General features: G+C 42.7%; 1 protein-coding gene across 2 annotated transcripts; it reads right to left on the reverse strand.

The window, feature by feature from the left end:
* Nucleotides 1-21,063, reverse strand: STRIP1 (striatin interacting protein 1). Of its 2 annotated transcripts, none has more exons than XM_035122899.2 (21): nucleotides 20,905-21,063; nucleotides 20,007-20,076; nucleotides 18,652-18,726; nucleotides 17,579-17,713; nucleotides 15,588-15,708; nucleotides 14,672-14,734; nucleotides 13,422-13,528; nucleotides 12,707-12,834; nucleotides 10,072-10,254; nucleotides 9,754-9,971; nucleotides 9,373-9,438; nucleotides 7,469-7,532; nucleotides 7,240-7,311; nucleotides 6,727-6,801; nucleotides 6,314-6,411; nucleotides 5,276-5,402; nucleotides 5,066-5,166; nucleotides 3,667-3,733; nucleotides 3,438-3,542; nucleotides 3,093-3,297; nucleotides 1-2,236 (listed from the first exon to the last, which is right to left on the reverse strand). In XM_035122899.2, the coding sequence occupies exons 1-21, from the start codon at nucleotides 21,043-21,045 to the stop codon at nucleotides 1,989-1,991; spliced, it is 2,469 nt and encodes an 822-aa protein (XP_034978790.2). In that variant the 5' UTR covers nucleotides 21,046-21,063; the 3' UTR covers nucleotides 1-1,988. The 2 variants fall into 2 exon arrangements, with proteins under 2 accessions (XP_034978790.2, XP_034978789.2); XM_035122898.2 differs by having other exon boundaries at nucleotides 14,672-14,740.
* Between the last annotated feature and the right edge of the window lie 1,588 nt (nucleotides 21,064-22,651).

Here is a 22,651-nt window from a genome sequence, read left to right on the forward strand (position 1 = left end):
TTGATAGGCATTTTGTTGCTTTTAATGCTTGTTCATTCTTTTATGCGACCATGTGCTTCTGTTGCATGATCATGTCACCATCACACTGTTAACAATGCAGAGATGGGGTGGGGAGAGCCCTACGGTCTCAGTATGTTACACATTGAAGAAGCTTGGAGCCGCATCTGTAGCTACATTACAATTTGTGAGCAAATGCCTGCCTGATGACATTTGCTCAAAATAAATGAATTGGCTTTGCTAAAACTTGATTATTCTAAACTGACACTGTGTGCCTTGGTCCCTGCTGCTGTCTGCCTGACAGACACTCTTGTAACCTCAGTGATGAAAGTTAAACAGCGGGAGTGTTTGGGTACAAGTAATCGAGGCTCAATGTGGAGTGCTGGAGCAGTCTCAACCCCTCCAACAGTAGCATTTTAATGGCACCCCATATTTACTTAGGTGGCCCGTTCAATGGGGCTCTCTTCCAAATAAGTAATGTTAGAATTGTAGCCTGAGCATATAACCAGACTACAAAGCACAAACAAACAAATAGGAAAATGCATTCTACCGTATTGCACCTGGTGATGACCTACTGTACTTGCCTGTTCCTGAATGTTTATAAACACAACAGGCTAAACTTAGATTTGGTTGTGAGTTTTCTCAGAGCAGATACCATCTCCTAGGGAAGCGAAAGCACCTACTTTATTGTCAGGTCCACTTATCTACTTAAAGTAAATGCCCTTACTTCTACCACATTCACAGTCCTGGTTTGCAGGAACCCAGAGACTAGGTTCTTACAAAACATCATTTGAAGTGGCAAACCTTTGTCTGGACTGACAGTACTATTTCAGGTGGCTGTGGGTGTGACTTGCAGTGGGAAAGCCCAGACACAGGCTTGCCACTTCGCCTTCTGTTTATGAGAACTAGAGTGGGATGGAGCATCAAGGTAGGATGAGTTACTTGCCTGGGTCACCAACATCCAGACTGAGGAGACTAGGATTATGCGACATTTAACCAAGAAGGGCAGGCACAAACAAGGTGCCCTGGCAAGGGGTCAAATTAAGCAAACTACATTGGCATGCACATCTGTGCAGCAAAGCTATTCAAAAATCGAGGCTTTCAAGCAAACGAAGGAGGAAAGAATGGCACATTGATGGAAACAGAAAAATGTCAAGAGTTTCTCTTTCCCTGGTGAAGCCTTCAAAACAGAAGATTGCTCAATGGAAAGAAATAGTTATTAATATTCAATTATACTGGGACATGATCAGCAGTTGTTTAGATGTTTGGTGCCACTACAGGAACAAAAGAAGGTAACATCCCTGATCCAGTTAAATTGCCTTCCCTGTGAAGGGCCAAGCCATTTGTAATCCACCAGATGAGAGTGGAAGCAGCTGCTATGAACACACCCTATTCCCTGCTCCCGATCCTCTCAACTATACATGCACTAGATGGGACTCCAGATATCTCCCTTTCCTATTAGTATGAACAACTGTATGCACCACCTATCGTTTCTCCTTCCATCCACACCACCATGATACTGTTTTCCATCCTAGAAGCTAACAGAGAAAGGGTTCTGTCCTTTTGGGCTAAGAGTGGGAGCATAGCAGAAAAAAAAGCTGCCATACTACTTTTGGAACAGAACAGCTGGCCAATGACAATGGACAGAAGCCCAACAAGGAGCACATGAATAACAATCAATGCTGACACTGATATTTTGCTCAGCGTTTTTCAATTGATCTGAGTCTCAGAGTGAACTACTCTGAATCCATTTAGCACCTTCTAAACCAATCAGTAATTGAAGCAGCCCAAAAGATGTAGGAAAGCCATATTTGCTAGGACCTTGAGAGCAGTATAAATCCATGCCGCCACCTGGAGGAGAAGGAAAGAACTGCAGATTACAAGCCATATGAAAAACCAGTTTTATCTCTTCTCTCTCTGCCTGGTTGACCGAAGAGAAGCTGCCTTGTCCTTGGGCACACGTACTAGCTCTGATTCCCTCTTGTCAAACGTCATTGGAGCAATTCTTCCCAACAGATGGGTCTAGAAAAAACTTCCCTTTCCAGCCACAAGTCATAATTCATTTGGAAATCTTCAGGCAGTTCTACGCGCTGGCCCAGAACACTCTGCAAACAGTTATCCACAGGTAGAAAATCAGGATTGCTATGTGCCCGGTCATAACGGCGAGAGTTGAAACGCTCTATGCTGGCACGCAGAGCACACTCCTCAGCTTGGAAATCCCAAGGACGTGCATCCAGATCTGAAAAAGCAATGAAGCAAACAATCAGTTAACGGAGCAGAAGGGCTCCAGTCATACCCCCCCCCATGAAAATGCCATACAATGTCATACAGGCAGTCCAGCATTATGTCATCCCATTTGGCAGATCTTTAAGAAACATAACTTCTAGGGATGAGATGCACAGGGACTTCCCAGCAGACATAGACATAAATAATATCTCACATTTGTATTCCAACCTTCTATGAAGAAGTATGGAGTGACTCCATCTTGTCCCTTATGATCACTCTAGTACAACAGAACCTCGGTTTTTGAACGTAATCCATTTCAGAAGACTCTTTGACTTCCAAAACATTCAAAAACCGAGTATCAATGGACGGTTGGCAAAATCCATTGAAAAAAATGGAAAAACATGCAGCAGAAGCCGTTCAACTTCTGAGGCGCGTTCGAAAACAGAATCAATCACTTCCAGGTTTTCTGTGTTTGTGTTCCAAATCGTTCGGCTTCCGAGATGCTCGAAAACCGAGGTCCCACTGTAGAAAATAGGTTTAAGTCCGAGACCCAGTGACTTGTCCAAGACTACACTGTATGGTTCATAGCAAGGATCTGAACACAGATTTCTGAGTCCAAGTTCAACACTATAGTTACTGTACCACACTGTCCATCAAGCAACACCAATTTAGAGGGGGGGAAGCACATTCCTCAGGTTGCTCTGTTTAGGATAAGCGAAGCCATCACCATGCGCTCCTAGCAATTACTGATGGGATCTGTTAACAGGAAGGCAGGTGGGTGATTTAAGGGAACTGACTTGGCATAGCAGTTAAAGGCTTATGAAAGACTTGGGGTGGTTGGAAAGAGGAGAGAGAGATCCAGGACATACCATTGCCATAAGCCCAGTCATCATTGAGCCGGTGCCGCACTTTTTGGTAGATTGCTGACATGGTCTTCATGTTGCTCTTCCTCCACTGTCGCCCCAAATACTTGGTCTGAACTTTGAGAAGCTTCAAAACGTAAAGCTGCATCATGGCTTGCTTCACTTTGAGGGCTCGTTTCAGAATGGGTGCAGACTTGAATACCACCAACATCTGAGAAAACAAAGGAACACTCTCAGTTTTCTAAGACTTCATCTGTGCCTTGGTCATCAACCATTTGCTTAAGGCCAAAATGATGGTACATGTTCAATAAAGCCTTAACAGCACTATGAAGAGGAGGCCCTTCTACTCACCATAGTCCTTGAGTGCTTCCACTTTGTTAATTTGTTCAGTATCCTAAGTAGATTAATGCAGGAAAACAGGTTTCGCCAGCAAAACTGATTGTTGTCTCCAGCTTCCTATAGGAAAAAAGCAAAACAAAGGAAATATTACCAACTAAGGAAAGTGAGAAATTGCCCCTTATTGACAATGCAATCTCCATCCCTTGGCAATATATGTTTCTGTCCAGGTAGTTTAGCTCACCAGACTCTCTGCAGTCAGCTCAGGCAGCTCATGCACCACACAATATGGGTAATCCAAAACAGAGATGCTAAAAAACATAAAACACCCCAAACTGATCAGAATGGATGACCCATCTAGTCAAATATACCATGTCCAAAATGGTTACCCCTGCCAGGTTCAAACATATGAGAAAAATGATTGTGACATCATCTCCACCCGCTGCTATTCAGCTGACAACAACCAAAAGGCTTAGTGCATGCACATCTTTTTCCATATCTACCTAACCCAGATACAGTGGTGCCTCGCTAGACGAAATTAATTTGTTCCACAGGTCAATTCGTGTAACGAATTTTTCATCTAGCGAGTCCCAGTTTCCCAGAGGAATGCACTGAAACTTAATCAATGTGTTCCTATAGGCTCTGGGGGACTGGCAGCGGCATGCAACGGACCTTCTCCGAAGCCCCGTCCGATGTCGGCTGTGTGCAAGGCGGCGGGGGGAGAAGCTCTCTTCTCCCGCTACCGCCTCTTGCCTGCCTCCCCCGACACGGAGCGCAACTTCGGAGACCTCTGAAGTTGCACTCCGTGCCGGGGGTGCGGGGCGAGAGGCGGGGGCGGGGGAAGACCTTCTCCCGCCCCCGCCTCTCACCCCGCACCGGCGGCACGGAGCTCAACTTCGGAGGTCTCCGAAGTTGCGTTCCGTGTCGGGGGAGGCAGGCGAGAGGCGGCGGCGGGGGATGGAGTCGAATCGCAGCGGGCGCTGCTTGCCCCCGCCTGTCTTCCCCGAGCCAAGGGGAAGACAGGCAGGGGCAGCCGCCGCACCGCCGCGTTTCGGCTCCGTCCCCCCCCTGGCAAAGGAAGATTAGCTGTCAGCTTCCCGCGCTGACAGCTGATCTTCCTTTGCCGCTTTCTATGGCCGCGCTTCGTAAGATGAAGCAGCGGTCATAGAAAATTTTGTCATCTTACGAATGCCTCGCGCAACGCAAAACTCTTTCGTCTAGCGAGTTTTTCGTTGTGTGAGGCATTCGTTAAGCGAGGCACCACTCTACTGCCAAGAAAAATAAGCAGATCAACAGGCTGCTTAGTAATGTTTCAGCCCACTAGAGCAATGGTGTCTGTTGAGTCCAGTAAAACTCATGGCCAGGGGATTTACATGAACGTCACTCAATGTATTTTCAAACAAGCACATTTTAAAGCTATCCATTTAACAGACAAGTAGAGGTGAATGATTTCTCAGCAGGTTTTTTTTTTATCAGTGGGATAAAACATCTTCCTTTCTGCAAGTTAAAATTGTGGAGGATGGCTCATTATTCTTAGATATCCCATCTGGATACCATCCAGGTGCCCCACTGCAAAGATAGTGTGTCCCATTTCCTGTCATAGCATTTTGGGATACAGGTGTGCTAGAGATATTCCCACCTACCTGTTCTTGGCAGTGATATATGACATGATGTTTTGGTTGAAGAATTTCAGTATAAGGGGGATGCAGTTGGCAAATACTAGGTGCTGGGCCATGTATTCGAACTGAAGCAGGAAACAGATGTGATAAGAATGGTTAGCCAAGCAAATTCCAGATTCACTTCAATCTCTCTTTCAATTCCAATGCTGATTGCTCATGCCATTTCATACTTACCTGATAGACATGGTTTAGCTTAAAATGCTTAAGCAGTAGAAGCAGAACAGCGGAAATGGCCTTTACAATTATTTCTTTGTGCCTATTCACATCAACGCCTAGTTTCATACTCTGCAACACAGTTGTTCTGGAAGGCAAAGCAGCAGTATTAGCTTCTATGGCCTGTGATGGTGACTGTGGTAGGGCAGATCTGCCTATGCTTAGTGCTACTATTTATACTTTAGTGCAATTCTCCTTTAAGTAGCACTTTCTGGTCTCTATCTTCTATAGGCCAGTGAAGAAGCTTGCTTTAATTTTAGTTAATATAGGGGTGATCAAGGAAGAGATGGGCAACTCCTCAATACTTTTCTCCAAGCCCTTCCTGACTCTGTTTAATATGTCAATAAAATGAAGAATTCAACAAGCTGTGTGTGGCTCCATTTGCCAACATAAGCACTTCAGGGTGTACTGTGCAGAACAAAAGTTTAAAAGAAAAAAGTACTGCCTTGAACCTAGTTATCACTCTTATGAAATCTTTGTTGCTCCAGACATGAAGTACTGTGCATGTATTAATGACACATTCAAATTCAGGAAAAATAATAATCTTCTATTGAAGCACAAGCATCACCACTGCCTTGAAGCTTCTCACGAGATTGTTGAACATTCCCCCCTCCATACTTAAGAGGCATTCCCCCTCCATACTTAACATTCCATACTTAACATTCCCCCTCCATACTTAAGAGGCCTGCTATTTCTAAGGAGACCCATTTTCAAACAGCTTTCTAGGTCCAGTCCAAACACTTCTTTCTCTGCTACCAGATCTCTTAATTCTAGAGTGCACACATCATTTTGCAAGATTCAAGACAATCAAATGTTCCACCGTATGAAAAGCATTTGAATTTTTCTTTTTATAAAGAACAGTAGGAAAGGAATGTCTAAATATACAAATAAATGTCAGCCTGCCCACTCAACGCCCAACCACTAAATGTCAAGTAAACATCCATTCATTGTCTTTGCCCTTCATTCACCATATGCTTTCCCCCTAAGAATGAGACTCACGGCATCTCCTCTGGCAAGACATCTGCTAGGATGTTAATGGAATCGGTCTTGGCCTTGGAGGTGGGTGCCGCAGCCAGCAGAATCTTCAGCAAGGCAATCTGTAGGTGAAAGTTGTGTGAAGCAGAGAAGGCTTTTAGAAGTGCCAAAGTACAGGAAAGAGGAGAAGGAAACTCAAAAACACAGATACCGGGAAGAGATTAACATGAAGTATCGAAGGATATAGCTTGTCACATACTGGTAAGCAAAAAAGTTATTTATCAGAATGGGAGTTTGCATAAGCCCAGCAGTGAAATGCAAACCAAGTCTAGCTATTTCTCCCATCTTGAAAATGGTAGAGAGGCTAGAGTTTATGACATGAGAAAAGGGTGTGCTGAAGCCTTGGGAATGAACATTAGGAGGAAACGATAACTCACCATGTACTGTGGCAGGCTAGGAAGTAGACCCTGGTACAAGATTTCGGCAGGAACTTGTTCAACCTCCTCTTCCCCCTTTATTAACACAAGGAGATAATAGCATTATTCACTGCGACCTCAAGTTATGCTAAGTTAGTCTGAATATTATGAGCATTCATCCAGAACCTCAGCAAAACTTTCCTGAAGAAAGAACTCCTTCCAGAGGCAGGCTGCACAGCATCATACCATACCACATAAGGGTTGGATCTTGAGTCTCTCTTTCCAATGAGAGTGTCTCATGGGCAGAGTTCTGCTCATGGGAACTCTGGATCACAGCCAATAATCTGACTTGCAGGTTAGGAATCAGGAGAGATCAACTCTTTAACCAACTCACAGCATATGCAGATAGCAAAGAACAGCCAAATGCTAGTTCCAAATGAGAGATTCACACTTTTCTCCTTGCACTTCTTCATGCAGATGCTTTTTAAACCACAAGTCTTTCCCCCTTTTAAACATTTGGCCTATGATACTTACCCCTGACATGGGAGAACGCAGATACTCTTCTTCCATTTGTACTTGAATCTCAGCAATAGATGTATATTTGTGCTATAAAGAGACCGGGCAAAGAAAGTTAACCTCATCATCTTGGCAGCACTGTAAATTCAAGCAGTTTTCCTGCTTAGGATACTGGGCAAGCAGTAACCAGTTAGATGAGATGTCTTCTACACATGCAAATTAAGAAGTCCACACAGTGAGTACTCACCAGCTTCAGAGTTTTGATGCTCTCATGAATTGGTCTAGGCAATCCCACAACTGTGTTAGTGTCACTGGAGGGGGTGAAAGCAAAACCAGTCAGCGAGTAAATATCGTAAGTGATACAAATGAGCTATTTTGGTAAAATTGTGAACAGGAAGCTAGTCAATCTGATTAAGGGATTTCACTCTTCTCTCTGCAATGCTTTCAAACAGTACCTTTTTATTTTTATTTATTTATTAAATTTCTATACCACCCTTCATCCAAGGATCACAGGGCAGCTTACAATACCTGCTAGGCATGTCCTGGTAAATTGTCTAAGAAAAAATCTCTTTCATTTGTGCAAGACCTTCCTGCTCCTATTGAGTCAATAAAAATTGTTCATTAGTAGGTTCAGATATGATTCTCTCAGGTTACCTAGCAACCTAAAAAACAGGAATGCTTGGAAACCATAGGAACCTTCCTCTCAACTTTAAAATATAAAAGCATGCTAGATTTTTAAGAATGTTCAGTTTGTGTAATTAGTTAAGCACCAGGAACAGAACCTGAAATAAATAGGAGGATCTAATTGGATGTATCTAAAACACAAGATTTTTTTCCTATTAAAATGAAGCACCAATAAAGTTTGGTTATCTGGATTCAATCTCTGGTTCATATGTACCCTCTGCAATATGGTTTTGTGACTTAGTGTAGCAAGTTTTCACCATTCCTATTAAGCTTTTAGTTGTACCAGCCAAAAGCCTGGAAAATGTCTGTTACCACTTGATATGCTAGTTTATTTAGCAACTCTACACATGGTAGGTGTACTAAGTCTTTTTCTGGTCCTATTCTTCATCTGTCCATAGCAATATTGCATGTGTGTTTGTGTATACAGGCACACCTATTTTTTGTTGTTTAAGTATTTTAGTCCTTTTGGTTACTCAAATTACAGCACAATACCATAAAATATTACAGCTGCAATTATAGTTTTGAGATGCATGTATGATTGCATGCACGGTCCTGAGATTTCAAGAGCTGACAAGATGGGCAGCAGAACTCAGTGTCTGAACAGTATTGCAGTAGTGGCATAACACAGGATGAGAAACGATTATGTGAATGCTTAAAAATATAACGAAGCTTGAACAGCTTGATGTCTTTACTTTATTCAGGAAAAAGTCTATGCTGCCAGTTACCCAACACATTAACTGCATAGAATCATAGAGTTGGAAGAGACCACAAGGGCCATCCAGTCCAACCCCCTGCCAAGCAGGAAACACAATCAAAGCATTCCTGACAGAGGGCTGTCAAGCCTCTGCTTAAAGACCTCCAAAGAAGGAGACTCCACCACACTTCCACTGTTGAACAGCTCTTACTGTCAGGAAGTTCTTCCTAATGTTTAGATGGAATCTTCTTTCTTGTAGCTTGAATCCATTGCTTCGTGTCCGCTTCTCTGGAGCAGCAGAAAACAACTTTTCACCCTCTTCTATATGACATCCTTTTATATATTTGAACATGGCTATCATATCACCCCTTAACCTTCTCTTCTCCAGGCTAAACATACCCAGCTCCCTAAGCCGTTCCTCATAAGGCATTGTTTCCAGGCCTTTCGCCATTTTGGTTGCCCTCCTCTGGACACATTCCAGCTTGTCAGTATCTTTCTTGAACTGTGGTGCCCAGAACTGAACACAGTATTCCAGGTGAGGTCTGACCAGAGTACAGTGGTACTATTACTTCCCTATACTCCTATACTCCTATTGATGCAGCCCACAATAGCATTGGCTTTTTTAGCTGCTGCATCACACTGTTGACTCATGGCAAGTTTGTGGTCTACCAAGACTCCTAGTAAGAAGAGATCCCCTACAGCATAGTAAGAAGAGATCCCCTACAAACAAGCTAAGCACAAGAGGCAAAAAAATTGGGGCTCCATTAACTCACCTTCCCAAGGTGTAGCCAATGAATTTGCTCCGACTTGATTCAAGAAACATCTCAATGTCTTTTTCTCTGAAGAAAAAAAAAGAAGAGAACAAAATTCAGACAGAACTTGAGGGCTCCTCAAGATTATTGCATATTTCATTCACCACAAAGCCCTGGAGAGATGAAGTTCCTTTATATGCTAGACACACACAAAAATAAGAATGGCTCCCAAACATCATCACAATGTCAATGAGAGAAGCCAGAGCACGTATTTCATTATAGTTATCACATTCAGAAATCTATTAGGCACACTAACCAAGTAGTTGAGGTTTGAGGCTGAAGATGAGAGCCTTCCAGTTCTGGGATTCTCTTTAAATAAAACAATCCTGTATAGGTGCTCACCTGACTTTGGGTGCCCAAGGCAAACCTTTTGGACAAGTCAGTCGGTCAGTCGGTGGGTGCTGGATAGGAGGGGGCATCACTTCATCTCTTTCAAGAGGGAATGTCTCTCCCTCAAGACTATTGTCATCATCATTCTCCTCCTCTTCTTCCCGGGAGTCATCAGCTTTGTAGGGATCTCGCTCATTGAAGGCATCTAAGTTATCCTGTTTAATAAGAGCCTGGAAGAAGACACACACAGCAAATGATGTTATAGACTGCCTTCTCCTTAAGTTCAGTGTCTTCCTGGGTACTTCCCACCCAGACTGTACCCTGACTTACCTTGTGCTCTCGGCGACCCCGTTTTTGCTGCTGCTCAATCAAATCAGAAGCAGATGCCGGAGGGGAGGCAGCCCTCATGTTGCGAATCACTTTTATGCTATCCTCAGGAAGTGGGGGGAGCCCCAACATCTCCCTTTTCTCTGCTTTCATATCCTGGAGTTCCTCAAATCCTCCAAGGGTGCACTACGGCAAGAGGATAATTGCAGGTCATTCACTTCCATTATCTTTTTGGTCACTCATAAACCCTTCAAAAACCAGTTTGTTAATGGTAAACTAATACGGGGGAATGGAGGATTTGCTGCAGTTATAGGCATGTCCATCATTCTTCAAAGAACCATTTGTGTATATGGGAAGGCATAGCAGAGACCAAAGAACATGGCATTTTTAACCAGTCTTTGTGCTCATATGAAACATTTTCATAGCTAATTTTCAAACAAATGAAGTTAAAGACACTCGCTCATGAAGCTGAGAGCTCCACATTCCTAGCAGACACACATACAGTGGTATCTCGGTTTTTGAACATCTCCATTGACAAACATTTCCGTTTTCAAACATGCCTCAGAAATCAAACATGCCATGCAGCTTCTGCTGAGTGCAGGATCCTGAGGCCTAGCTCTTGGCTATTGAGTTTTCGGTTTTTGAACGTTTCAGAACTCGAACAGTCATCTGGAACGGATTGCATTCGAAAACCAAGGTACCACTGTATTTAACATATCCTTCTCTTTCTTTAAGAATTTCAGAGGGCTTACATGAGACTTCTGGGCAATTCTCATCTACTCACTGACGTGGAAAGATCACCTTAGGTTAAACAATAGCATATGATACCTGTCTGTGGTATCTGTACTATTATGCTCTTTACTCGGCAGATGCCAAACAGCCAGAGGAATACCAAGAACTCTGGAAAAGCCAGCTAGGTTTATCTGAAATAGGTGTGTTTAGCTGCTGGACCACATTGTACTGATCACAGAAGCAGTTCCTTTGAAAACTGGCAATAACATTGCACTTTATTGATTTCATGATCATTTAGTCTTAAACAGCTGAAAAATATGTCATCAACCACAAATGGATTATATTATAGTATCCTAGTTGTAGCATCACCGTCTTAAAACTATACATTTCAGCAGTTCAAAAAGAAAAAGAAAAAGCAAGCCAAATTTATGCAGTATGAGTTTTATTATGACACCAACTAAAATACTTCTTTTATTTCTGTGCTCTTTTTAAAAAGATTGTGCATTAGTTCCCTGCAAGTCCATTTATTAACCAACCTGAGATACTTTACTAGTCAATATCCAGAAATCGTTTATTTAAATATGAAAAATTTAAACAATTTGGTGTGGTGGGATAAACATTTCATAATTAAATAAAATTATGGACTGCCTGGTTTTGAAATTTAGGCCAGCAAGTGTGCTTCTTTGTCAGTCATAGGATTCCCATGTAAACTGAACCTCTTCCTAAGATACTTTAGCTAGCAAGAAAATATTCATCATCTCTTTCTTCCAAGTTTCAAAATATCTATACATTTGTTAGTTCAAACAAAGTAACCCAGAATCCTCGTTTCACGTTAATAATGATTTTCCTTCCAATGTGTCAATGGCAGCTTGATTTGCTCAGGCTTGGATCCATGATGCCATCTGCTATTTTCAAGCAACCAAAAAGCCCTGAGGATACTCAGACTCAACCAGCAGCCAGCATAAGAAACCAGCAACACTGCTACAGGGATGTGCCAAATGGCATTAGTAGGACATATATGAAAGGAGTTGAATAAGCCCAACAAATTACAGAGCAGCTCTCCTGTGTGTCTGCTTTGTCAACAGTGATGGAGGAGAGCAGTAAGGGATTTTTTCCCCCAAGTCACTATCTAAGATCCTGCTTCAACCCAGCACTGTTCATAGCTTGTAGGTGCACTGCACGGTGCATGAAAAGGGACTGGTCCTGTGCCTGTGGTATAATATCCCCACCCCCAAAACCCCACTGCTGTTACCACGAGATCTCTCAATGGTGGTGACGAACTCAACCTAGGATATTATCATACAACACCCAGACGTCCTTGTAGTAGCTTACATTTACAGGTGCATTTATTTCGGTAATGCAACTTACTATTTTTTTTATTTTTTATTTTATTTTTATAAATGCTTTATTTTTGAAATTCCACAATAATAAAACAAATAGTTACAATAATACATAAACAAAAATAAACATCGCTATTACATTTTATTAATTACCTCCATTTATAATTGACCCGCCTAACGACAAATAATTACAATTACAACAAATAAAGGCTTGACATATCTTGCTTTGCATGTCATGCATCTATCTCATATATTGGTTTCACCTTTTAAATTGCATTACTGAAATAAATGCACTTTTTGACGATATTCTATTTTTCCGAGTTTCACCTGCATTGGTTAGCTACAATAGAGCTTTTAATAATAAAAAGGATTCCGGACCTATGCACATCCTACAGCTTAAACGCTAAGCATGCTTGTCTCTGAACTGATCTCAGTCAAGAAATTAAAACAGCAGCACCACGTCACCTTGTGTAACCTGGTTATATCCCAAGGGGACAGAGTTTTTAGTTACAGCAAAAGAAGCAATTTGTTAAAACACCGATTATTTGTAGGCAGCAATCTCTTACCAGGACAGTCTTCCAGAGCAACAGCAACACCTTCTTCATAGGGAAGTGTGGGGCATGGCCACTGCAGAATTTGGTCACCATTCCAAAGAGCATCACGGAAAATGGTTCATTGTTATACAGAGGTGCCCCTGAAAGGCAATATATTGGCGATGGTTGTGTTATGTGCAGATGCCTCAGTTCTAGCTGTATATATTCCAACCCCATCTTCTGCCATCAATTCACTAGTAGGTCCAATATAACAGCCATTATATTGTCCATAACCATTGTATTTCTTCTGGTCTATGTATACACTGTCCCTGCTTCGGTTTAATTCTAAACATCCTGCCCATTTAGCTCAAATGAAAAAAGATACCTTTCCATACCTGGCTGCGCAGCTTTTCTTGCAACAAAGTAATTGCGCCTTCCTGGCTTACTGATATTTACTTTCAAATCAAGAGACTTATAAAACAGCCTTATCAAACACATCACATGTACAGTGGTATCTCGGGTTACAGATGCTTCAGGTTACAGACTCCACTAACCCAGAAATAGTACCCCGGGTTAAGAACTTTGCTTCAGGATGAGAACAGAAATTGCGCAGCGGCAGCGGGAGGCCCCCATTAGCTAAAGTGGTACCTCAGGTTAAGAACAGTTTCAGGTTAAGAATGGACCTCCGGAACGAATAAAGTTCTTAACCCGAGGTACCACTGTAAATGGGCAGCAACAGAATCCTTACCTAGTTCTGCTCTAAAGGTCTGTCTAATGGTCTTCCACTCAGGCTTGTCTCCTTCACATTCCTGACGGACAGTCTCTATGATAAGGTACATAATATTCAGCAGCACCCTGCAAAATGGATTGCAAAGACCAAACAGGTTAGAAAGGCAAACTCTGACAATATGGCTCAGCTTATTCAAAACTGCAGGTAGGAGAGAGGGGCTAGACTAGCAAACTGTGCACAAGTGATATCCCCCTGGCTTCATCAGAAGTAGCAACATTATATGCTTGGCACAACAAGAAGATGACAAGTTTTACTGAAAAAAAGCCAGCATTTTCCTCCTGCTCCCAGTCTATATTGCCAAGGTGACTGTTGCTTAGCAACCTGTATTTCTCAAGGAAAAATGCACTCATCCTAGTGGGTGTATCTTTACATAAACCACAAGTATCTCCTGGAAGATCTCGCCATTTTCCAGCTATAGAGGATTCACTACAGATGCGGGGATTGTACTGTGCACAGCCACTAGCACACAGTGTTAGCTAGTACTGAGTGTTTCTTCCTAACATACGCCATTCAAAGCTGCATTGGGTTTGGTTACCTATCTTTTTTTAAAAAAACACCAAGTCCATTAAATCAATGCAGACAGCTTAAGGCACAACAGTATGCTGCATCAAAGCTATAAATCTGATTCTTGCACAAATGTCAGAGAAGTATTCAAGTAGATACTGAAAGCAGGGATGGGCAACCTCAGACCTGAGGCCACATGCAGTTTCTCAGGCCTCTCTGTCAGGTACTCAAGTCTCTTCCTTACCCATACCCCTCATCTGGCCTCTCCTTGAGTGTTTTGCCTAGCTGGAATATGTCCCTTGAACTCTGATCATGCTTCTTGCTTGCCTGGATGGCAGACAGATGGGATGTGTGTGAAGAAACTGCCTAGTATACGAAGGTATACAAATTCACATTAGTTGCTCTGCCCACTTTTTCCTCTGCTCTGTCCGCTATTGGCATGTGACCCTCAGGCTGAAAAAAATATTACCATCCCTGCTGGAAGGCTATGCTGTAGTTGCAGATTTCTGCAATGAGCAAGGGTTGGACTATATGGTGTAAAAGGTCCCTTCCACCTCTGAATGCCATGATTCAAAAAAACACAAGAGAATATGCAAATAGAGGAAAGGCTGTGGAGGGAAGGAAAGGAAAGCATTCTTTTAAACTCATGAGCCCTTACAGGGAAATCTCACCACACCTGTGGCTTATATGCCAATATTCCTTACCTCAGATCGGTGCTGTCAGCCAGGGAGATGGCAGGCTTCCTCACAGCACTGCTGCAGGCAGCACTGTTGCTGAGAGAAAAGAAGCAACAGCAACTTAGCTCTTGCTGCCTACAATCTGGGCTCAAAGGCTTTTTTTTACACAAGTCACATTAAGATTATAACATTAAAACAGCAGCGTACAGTTTGCATATCCTGTGGTCTTTCTCCGCAGCTAGGCACCACTCTGCACATGCTCTAATTCCTTCACATATCCAACAGCAGCTGCCCAAAACAGTTGCTATGAGATCTTACAAACTGGATTGAATTCAACTACGAGAGAAGCATCTGCTCCATAGAACCAAATTACTAGACATTCTATAACAACTTGGTGTTCATTTTTTAAAGATAACTTAGTAGGAACATGTTTGATCCTACTGAGATCAAAGCAGTGGGCTGGAGAGGCATTCATCTGAGCCCAGTATATACTAATCTTTCTATTGATCCGTGTTTAGTTTTTAGCTGCAAGCACAAATCCACCCTCAAAAGTAAGTGATTCTTGTTTGGCACTACAAAGTATAATAATATAGTATCATTAATAATATTAATACAATTATTATAAATGAATAATTAAAAATAAAATTATTCTAGATTACTTGTTTTATTTCCATTACCAGAAAGATAGCATTTCTTAATCAGATACTGGAAAGGTAGGTGAAAAGAACTTGCAGTGTTACCCTACTGCCTTAATACTCCAGTCCTAAACTCTAGGGCTTTCTATGGAATCAGATAAAAATTGGATGGATACCAGAATGAATCTGGCATCTGTTCATTCACAAGCTGTAAAAATATATACCCTGGTGGGGCAGATCATAACCAGGCTATCTAAACAGCCTACATTCCTCTCAGAGGCCCAACTCTGCAGTAACATGGAACTCACTCAATTTCCATGTTCAAAAGTTCCACCAAAGCATTGAATGTGCCAACTTCAAGCAGAAGGAAAATGTTGTATCGCATCCAGGACTGAACTTCAGCTTCAGAGCTGCACTCATCAAATGTGCCTGCAGCCACAAAAACAAAAATCATACCAATTTGCTCTCCATTTTACAGATAAAGCATGTTATTGTTCTTCATAACTGGTATGTTTTTCCTGATTCTTATGCCTAAAGGCAGAGAATTCACAAAATTATAATAACACAAAAATTATAATACAGGACTATGAAAACAACCGGCTAGAATGTCAGCTTCCTGCAGCATCTGGAACCTGCTGCAGGACAGAGAACAAGAGTGTTACACAATTATAAAAAAAAACATGGCTTCCAGTGGGACTTGATAGCACTTGATCATACCAACAACTCAAGGGATAATCCCACCGAACAACCTCTGTTGCCTGATTATTTGGTGCAATGGAAATATGTCACTAATGCAGTATCATGCCTCTGTACTAACATGGAGACCATGCAAGCTCTGGACCACTGCCTGGACTTGGTGGTGGGCTGGATGAGGGCCAACAAACTGACTTTGAATCCTGGCAAGATGGAAGTGTTTTTTTTGGGGGGGGGGGCTGGTTCCCAATAACTGGCCAACTCCCTACTTTGGATAGGGTTGTGCTCCCACTTAAAGAGCAGGCTCATAGTCCAGGAGTGCTCCCAGATCCATAGTTGTCAGTAGAGGCCCAAGCGCTCTTAGTGGTCAGGAGTGCCTGATACGACAGCTATAGCCATTTTGGGAGTGGGCCACTGTCACCCATGCGCTGGTAATCTGCAGGCTGAATTATTGCAATGTTTTCTATGTAGGGCTACCCTTGAAGTTGGTCCTGAAGCTGCAGGTAGTGCAAAATGAGATGGCTCAACTGCTCACTGCAGCAGACTATTGCCATCATGCTAAGTTGCTGCTGAAAGAACTGCATTGGCTGCCAGTTAGTTACTGGGCTACGTTCAGGGTGTTGGTTTTGGTGCATTAAGCCCTATACAGCTTGGGACCAGGATACCTGAAAGATCGTCTCACCCCTTATTTACCCAACAAATAACTGTGCTCTGTAGGTGAGGGCCTCATGCAAATACTAACTGAGCAGGGGGGGTGTCAGTCCATTCTGCAAAATATAGGAATCAGGTATTTTGTGACATGGCACCCACTCTTTGGAATTTCCTCCTGCTAAATATTATAAAGGGACTACCACTGTTGTCTTTTTGGCACCTTCTTCTTTCAACAAGCCTTTTACAGGTTGTACTTCAATTGGAGTTGCTTTTAGATGTTTAAACTGTTTCATTATTTGTGTGCTTGCTGCCCTGGGCTCCTTTGAGTGGAAGGGTGGGATATAACTTTGATAATAATAATAACAACAACAACTACTCATATTAATTATATCTACACATATGATAGTCAACTACAAACTGCTGCCTCTGTCAGCTCTGATGTTCAGGCATACTATGAGCAAAGATGGACAACCATCTTGGTTTACTATGAAAAGTGACTGTAAGTCTAGAATCTAGCCCCAAACAACTAAAAATAAAAATGAAACTGAGTAAGGATTGTATCCAACTAGATCTGCTAGTGCAAGAATTTCCGCTTGTACAACGGAAGTTCTCCACCCTCTCCTCGCATACCTCCTAAATCTGTCCTGGGTTTCTCCTCAACTCTCTGGAACAGATTTGGCACACATACTTGGCGGAGAGGGAGGAGGTTTCATTGCACAAGTGGAAATCTCTGCTCTAGTGGATCCATTTAGTAGGATATTGCTCTCAGTCATTTATGTAATAAAGGTAGTAACCAACAAATTTCCTTCATCTCTGTTCTTTCTTTCTTTCTTTCTTAAAAAACAGGCTTGGTTTCACTCAAGTACCATGTTAACAAATATTCCATGAAGACTTACACAGCAACTAGTAAACATTTCATAACTCAGAATTTCCTCTGGCAGTAATAAAGGTATACCTTGTGCAACATAGAGGATGGCTCGGGCTACCCTCAGTCTTTTCTCCCGAGCCGTGACTTCAAGGCCATCAAGAAGCCTCATGGCATGGGTGCGATGCTGATCGGTGTCCAACTCTGTCCATTTTTTATCCAGCACTGTAAAGTCAAGCAGTTTGATATAAGGCTGCTTTCTGAAACTAAAAAACAGTCCCTCAAAGATACAGGAGCTTTAGCCTCACAAGTCACAGGGCAACTTTGCTTTAGAAGAGTCTGGGAGGTCAGGCTGAATTCGTAAGAACCCCAAAGCCCTTACAATTCTTATGAGTTAAAAGCTATAGTAAGCACATTAGAACATTCAGAAAATTCATAAATAAAGATCCTATGCTATGAGACTGGATCTTCTCATTTACCTTAAAAAGCTTCCATTGCTTCCAAAAACTCAATTTTTGCTTAAATTTGCTTAAAAGACAAACTATTAAATAGCTCAGGACCACAATACCAGACCCTGCAAACATCACCTGAGGCCCTTCTTTGTTTGCCTCCTCCATGAGAGGTCGAGAATGGAAACATGAGAATGAACCTTTTCTGCAGTGGCTCCCCATTTGTGGAATGCTCTCCATGGAGAGGTTTGCCTGAAAGCCTTCGTTACATATCATTAGGCACCAGATGAAAAGGTTTCTCTATAACCAGGGCTATGGCTGTTGAAACATTTCTATAGCCTTTTAAATGTGTTGTTGGTTTTTTTTTGGGGGGGGTTATTGGTTTGTTTTGTGGTTCTTTATTATGTATTTTGTGCTCACATTTTGTATTTTTATGTTGTGAACCACCCTGTGATCTTTGGATGAAGGGATGTATACAAATTAATAATAATAATAGTAGTAGTAGTAGTAATAATAATAATAATAATAATAGATTAAAATAAAAGCAGTTTCATAGAAAGATGCAAGAACATACTTGATTTAGCAATCAATCTTTGGAATTTTATTTCTATCACAAAGAGAAAGATCTTTGTGTGCTCAAAATGTAAGACCAACTTCTAGAGCACACACAAACCAACTCTACAAGACAGCAAAAAGACAATACATCACTCTTACCATGCAGTCTAAAATCTTCCTCAAAGCATTTTCTGTTGAGCTGGAATTCCGGACCTTCAGTGTAACTGTACAGTTCTGTCATGAGATAATAAATACACAAAATCTTACAGTTACCAAGTTATATGTTATACAATAACTGAGCATGGTTTAAAGCAGGCATCCCCAAACTGCGGCCCTCCAGATGTTTTGGCCTACAAGTCCCATGATCCCTAGCTAACAGGACCAGTGGTCGGGGAAGATGGGAATTGTAGTCCAAAACATCTGGAGGGCCAAAGTTTGGAGATGCCTAGTTTAAAGCAACATGACTGGAGACAACTATTTGTCATAACAAGTGGAAGCATGTTCATAACACAAAGTGTTATAGAAGATGGCATTATTTGAAAATTGCTGCCATGGGTGAGCATTATTAAGCTAAGCCCTGCCCCTGTAGGGTGGGAGCCACACCAATGAGGCGTGCTCATAACTTTGCAAGGGAAGATCCTGGAGATGCAGGGAGAACTAGAATGCTTGATGTAGATGTACCATGGTTAATACAAAACATGGTTTACAAACCTACTTCAGACCCATGACTTAACATAAGTAGTTTGCAGACAACCCTTAACCATGATGTAGGTATTCAGGTGCAAGCAACACTTAACTGTAGTTACAGAAACAAGCAATGGTTAAGCATAATGGGTAGGATTCTGCATAGTGCTAAGGAAATAGTTCAATCAGTGCAAGAATTTCTGCTTGCCTGCTGGAACCATCTTTCCTCTCTTCTCTCCCTACACTGTTACTGGATATCTCCTATTACTGGATACCTTTCTGTGTGAATTTGGGAAGGTGCAGGGGGCTCACAGGGGAGGTGGGAAACCCCCACTGCTCTAGCTAATGTCCTTGCACTGGGTTTTTACAAGCGGAACATGATACTGTAGCTGAATCTGGGCAATGTCTGCACATCTCTCCTATTGAAGTAAAATAGGAACACATAATACTGACTGAATATTCAAAAGTACACACATATATATTTAAAGCAAAATCGAAGACACACTATTTATTTATAGCAGAATTATTTTTTTATTTAGAACATTTCTAACTTGCTCTTCATTAAAAAATTATCCAGGGTGGGTCGGAAAATATAAACTGAGAGCTTTTATGTGGATATCACTTCCACTCAAAACAACTTTCCTCACACAGATAAATCACAAGATAAAACCTGAAAACAACTAACAATGAATATAGGAAGCAGCAACTCAAAGAAATCCATTGAGTTTTCAAATAGGCTTGATTTTTACTTTGTAGCAACATCCATTATAATAAAATGAAACTGTTTCAAAACAAAGCACAATATTAGAGTAAAGCAGGTCATAATTTACCTGACAGCTCAGCAGCCCACTTGTCTGTGTCTGCATATTCAAACTCAAAATCTGGAGATTCCGAATAGCCCTGGGTGAAGAAGAGGACAGTTTAAAATAAAACTTTTTTTCCAGGCAGAATCCCCTAAGGGTGTTAGGCTCAGCACGAAAGGACTCTCGACTTTCCCCACGCAGCTTCACTGTTACTATGGTAACTTGCAAATGACTAAGGCAGTGTTCCTCTCCCTTAAACCTGTTTTGCCACATTGCTCGGCAACTTCGCACTTTTAAGGCTTGCCTGGAACTCATGTTTCGCGGACTGCAGTGCAACCTGGACAATATCTGTTCAGTTTTTAAAAACCCACGGAACTTGACTCCCAAGTAAATGTGTACAGATAGGACTGCCGATTTATAATCTTCCGGGCTGCAACCCTACAGGCAACCCTTTCCCGAGCGTAAGAGCCACTGGGCACAGGGCAGCTTACTTCTGAGCAAGCGTCTGCGCTGCAAACACCTTTTAAAAATGCAAGGGTTTTCCAAAAGTTGCACTTTTTGCACGAGGAGGAAGCAGCTCCCTTGTGACCATGGCAGGCTCCTCTTCGTGATGGGGATGGTAAAGAGCCTTTATTTGGGAAAGGGCTTCGCGTGAGTAAAGGAGGAAAGGGAAGCCAAGGCTCGGGTAGAGACTAAACATTGCACGTCCACTGTCAGCGCAGGGACATCCCGACCCACCCCCCTCTATTTCATTTCTATTTTTAAACCGCTGGTGACATGCAAGGCCCGACAGGTGAGGGAAGCCCGAGTCAGCCAGCGGAAGCCTCTCCCTCCCTCCCGGCTCCTTGAGACTTCGGTAGGAAGCGGCGAGTGGGCGAGGACACGTCCTTCCCCCCGCCCGGAGCCCCTCGCCGCCCCGCCTGACCTCCGAGTCCTTGCGCTGGTTGCGGTTAGGCTCTCGGCCCTTCACCCCCGGCGTCACCGGCGCCGCCAGCCCGAGCCCCGAGCCCCGTTGCTTGTTGTTGACAATCAGCAAGCCCGGACCTCCGCCGCCGCCTGGCTCCATCTCTACGCGCCGGCAGCTCTCGCGTGAACTGGGCCGAGGCAGCGCTAGGTTCTCGCAGGAAGCGACGCCATCTTGAGCGTGGCGGATGGGCCGGCGGCGCCGTCAGGGCGCCATCGGCGGGCGCGGCTAATGAGAAGCTGGTTGTTTCATGGAAAGGACAGGAACAGATTGAGAATGGCGAGCGGATCAAAGGGCTCTTGATGACCTCGCGCGGCAGCCATCTTGGTTGCGTCGCCGTTATCCTTTTTAAAGGAGGCGCTGCCTGAAAGCTGGCATTTCTCCGGTTTTTGTAAAGTCTGTGAAATGGTTCCCAAGGCAACGGAGGATCGTTTGATTCATAGGGCCATAGCCGGGAGCTGTCACGTAAAGTCCGGCAGACGGTGTAAGTGAAGCGCGCTTATGCAGAACTTGGGTTTAGCTCTCAAATCGTCATCTTCTCAAAACCAGCAGCTTCATGATTGACAAGGGTGCAAGAAACACAGGCTGTGCGCAGGGGCGGAGAGAAAAAATTGTGAACGCCGGAATCAAACGGCAATGAAATACAGGAAAGCACTTCCTGCATTTCACTGTCATTCGATTCCACTGTTCACATTTCCCCCACTTACGCATATATTCCTGCCAACTGAGGACACTTCATGCATCTGACAGAGGAGACTCAAATAGAACTGCTTAAGGCACAATAAATTCGTTATGTGCCACAAGACACTCGTTGGAACTTGGCTAGCGCTCTGAAAATTATGCATCTAAATAAAGGAAGGGCAAGAAAGAGAAACTGGACATTTCAAAAAGGTTCCCAGACCCAGATCTGCGACACACTTTCTGGATCGCTCACTCCCACATGCACGTGCTGGAAAAATCTATTACAGCAACTAGGGTTGCACTTGTGAAGCAGCTCAATAAGGATTTTACGATTATCCATGCATTCTATTTAAATAGAACAATGTGCCTTTGAGATAGGGCTTAAAAGGCCTAATGTTTCTTAGTGTAGTCTTACAACTCCTTACAAAATTCCTATGACTCTAAACACATAGGTCACCAGTGCTTTTAACACTGCAATGCAGCACTGTATTTAAATAGTTTCCATAGCAAGCCACTAGTCAGTGTTAACAGTTTGCTGCATGTTTTTAACATCTGCCTGCTTACTACGTATCTTTAACAGCATCTTGAACTTGGAAAGAGGGAGACACCGTGGACATTCATTATTAACACTCTGCAAGCTGAGCCCTACGTACCAGCTCATGCTAGTATTTATTCATGTGCAGAAAGAAAACCTTCTTGAACACTATGTGGATCCTATCACTTTTACCTACAGCTTGTTCAATCTTTTAATGAGCTTATTTTTAACAAAAACAAAAAAAACCTGCAGTAGGGTAGTTGTAAGGAGGACATTAATAAAAGCACTACTGTACAATCTTACCAAAACATTGGCAAAAGCCACAAATGCTTGAAATATACACTTCTGATAGCATCACTGGCATATCTGTGATGTACCACTGAAATGCTGGTGGGATGGCATTTCACTTGCCTACTACTTGGGAATATTGGGGACCTCCAACCAGTATGCACATGACCAGGCTACTAAAGTATTAGTAGCCATACAGAAGCA

The sequence above is a fragment of the Zootoca vivipara genome, chromosome 7 (assembly GCF_963506605.1).
Source record: "Zootoca vivipara chromosome 7, rZooViv1.1, whole genome shotgun sequence".
In the NCBI taxonomy this organism is placed as follows: domain Eukaryota; kingdom Metazoa; phylum Chordata; class Lepidosauria; order Squamata; family Lacertidae; genus Zootoca; species Zootoca vivipara.

Bases quoted from the DNA above. Each gene is read 5' to 3' on its own strand.
- STRIP1 (XM_035122898.2), bottom strand. From the start codon at position 21,045: ATGGAGCCAGGCGGCGGCGGAGGTCCGGGCTTGCTGATTGTCAACAAC. The intron at 13,529-14,671 runs GTAAGGAATATT...TCCATTTTGCAG, and splicing joins GCTGACAGCACCGATCTGAG to GGTGCTGCTGAATATTATGT. The intron at 12,835-13,421 runs GTAAGGATTCTG...ATTGCCTTTCAG, and splicing joins GACCTTTAGAGCAGAACTAG to GGGCACCTCTGTATAACAAT.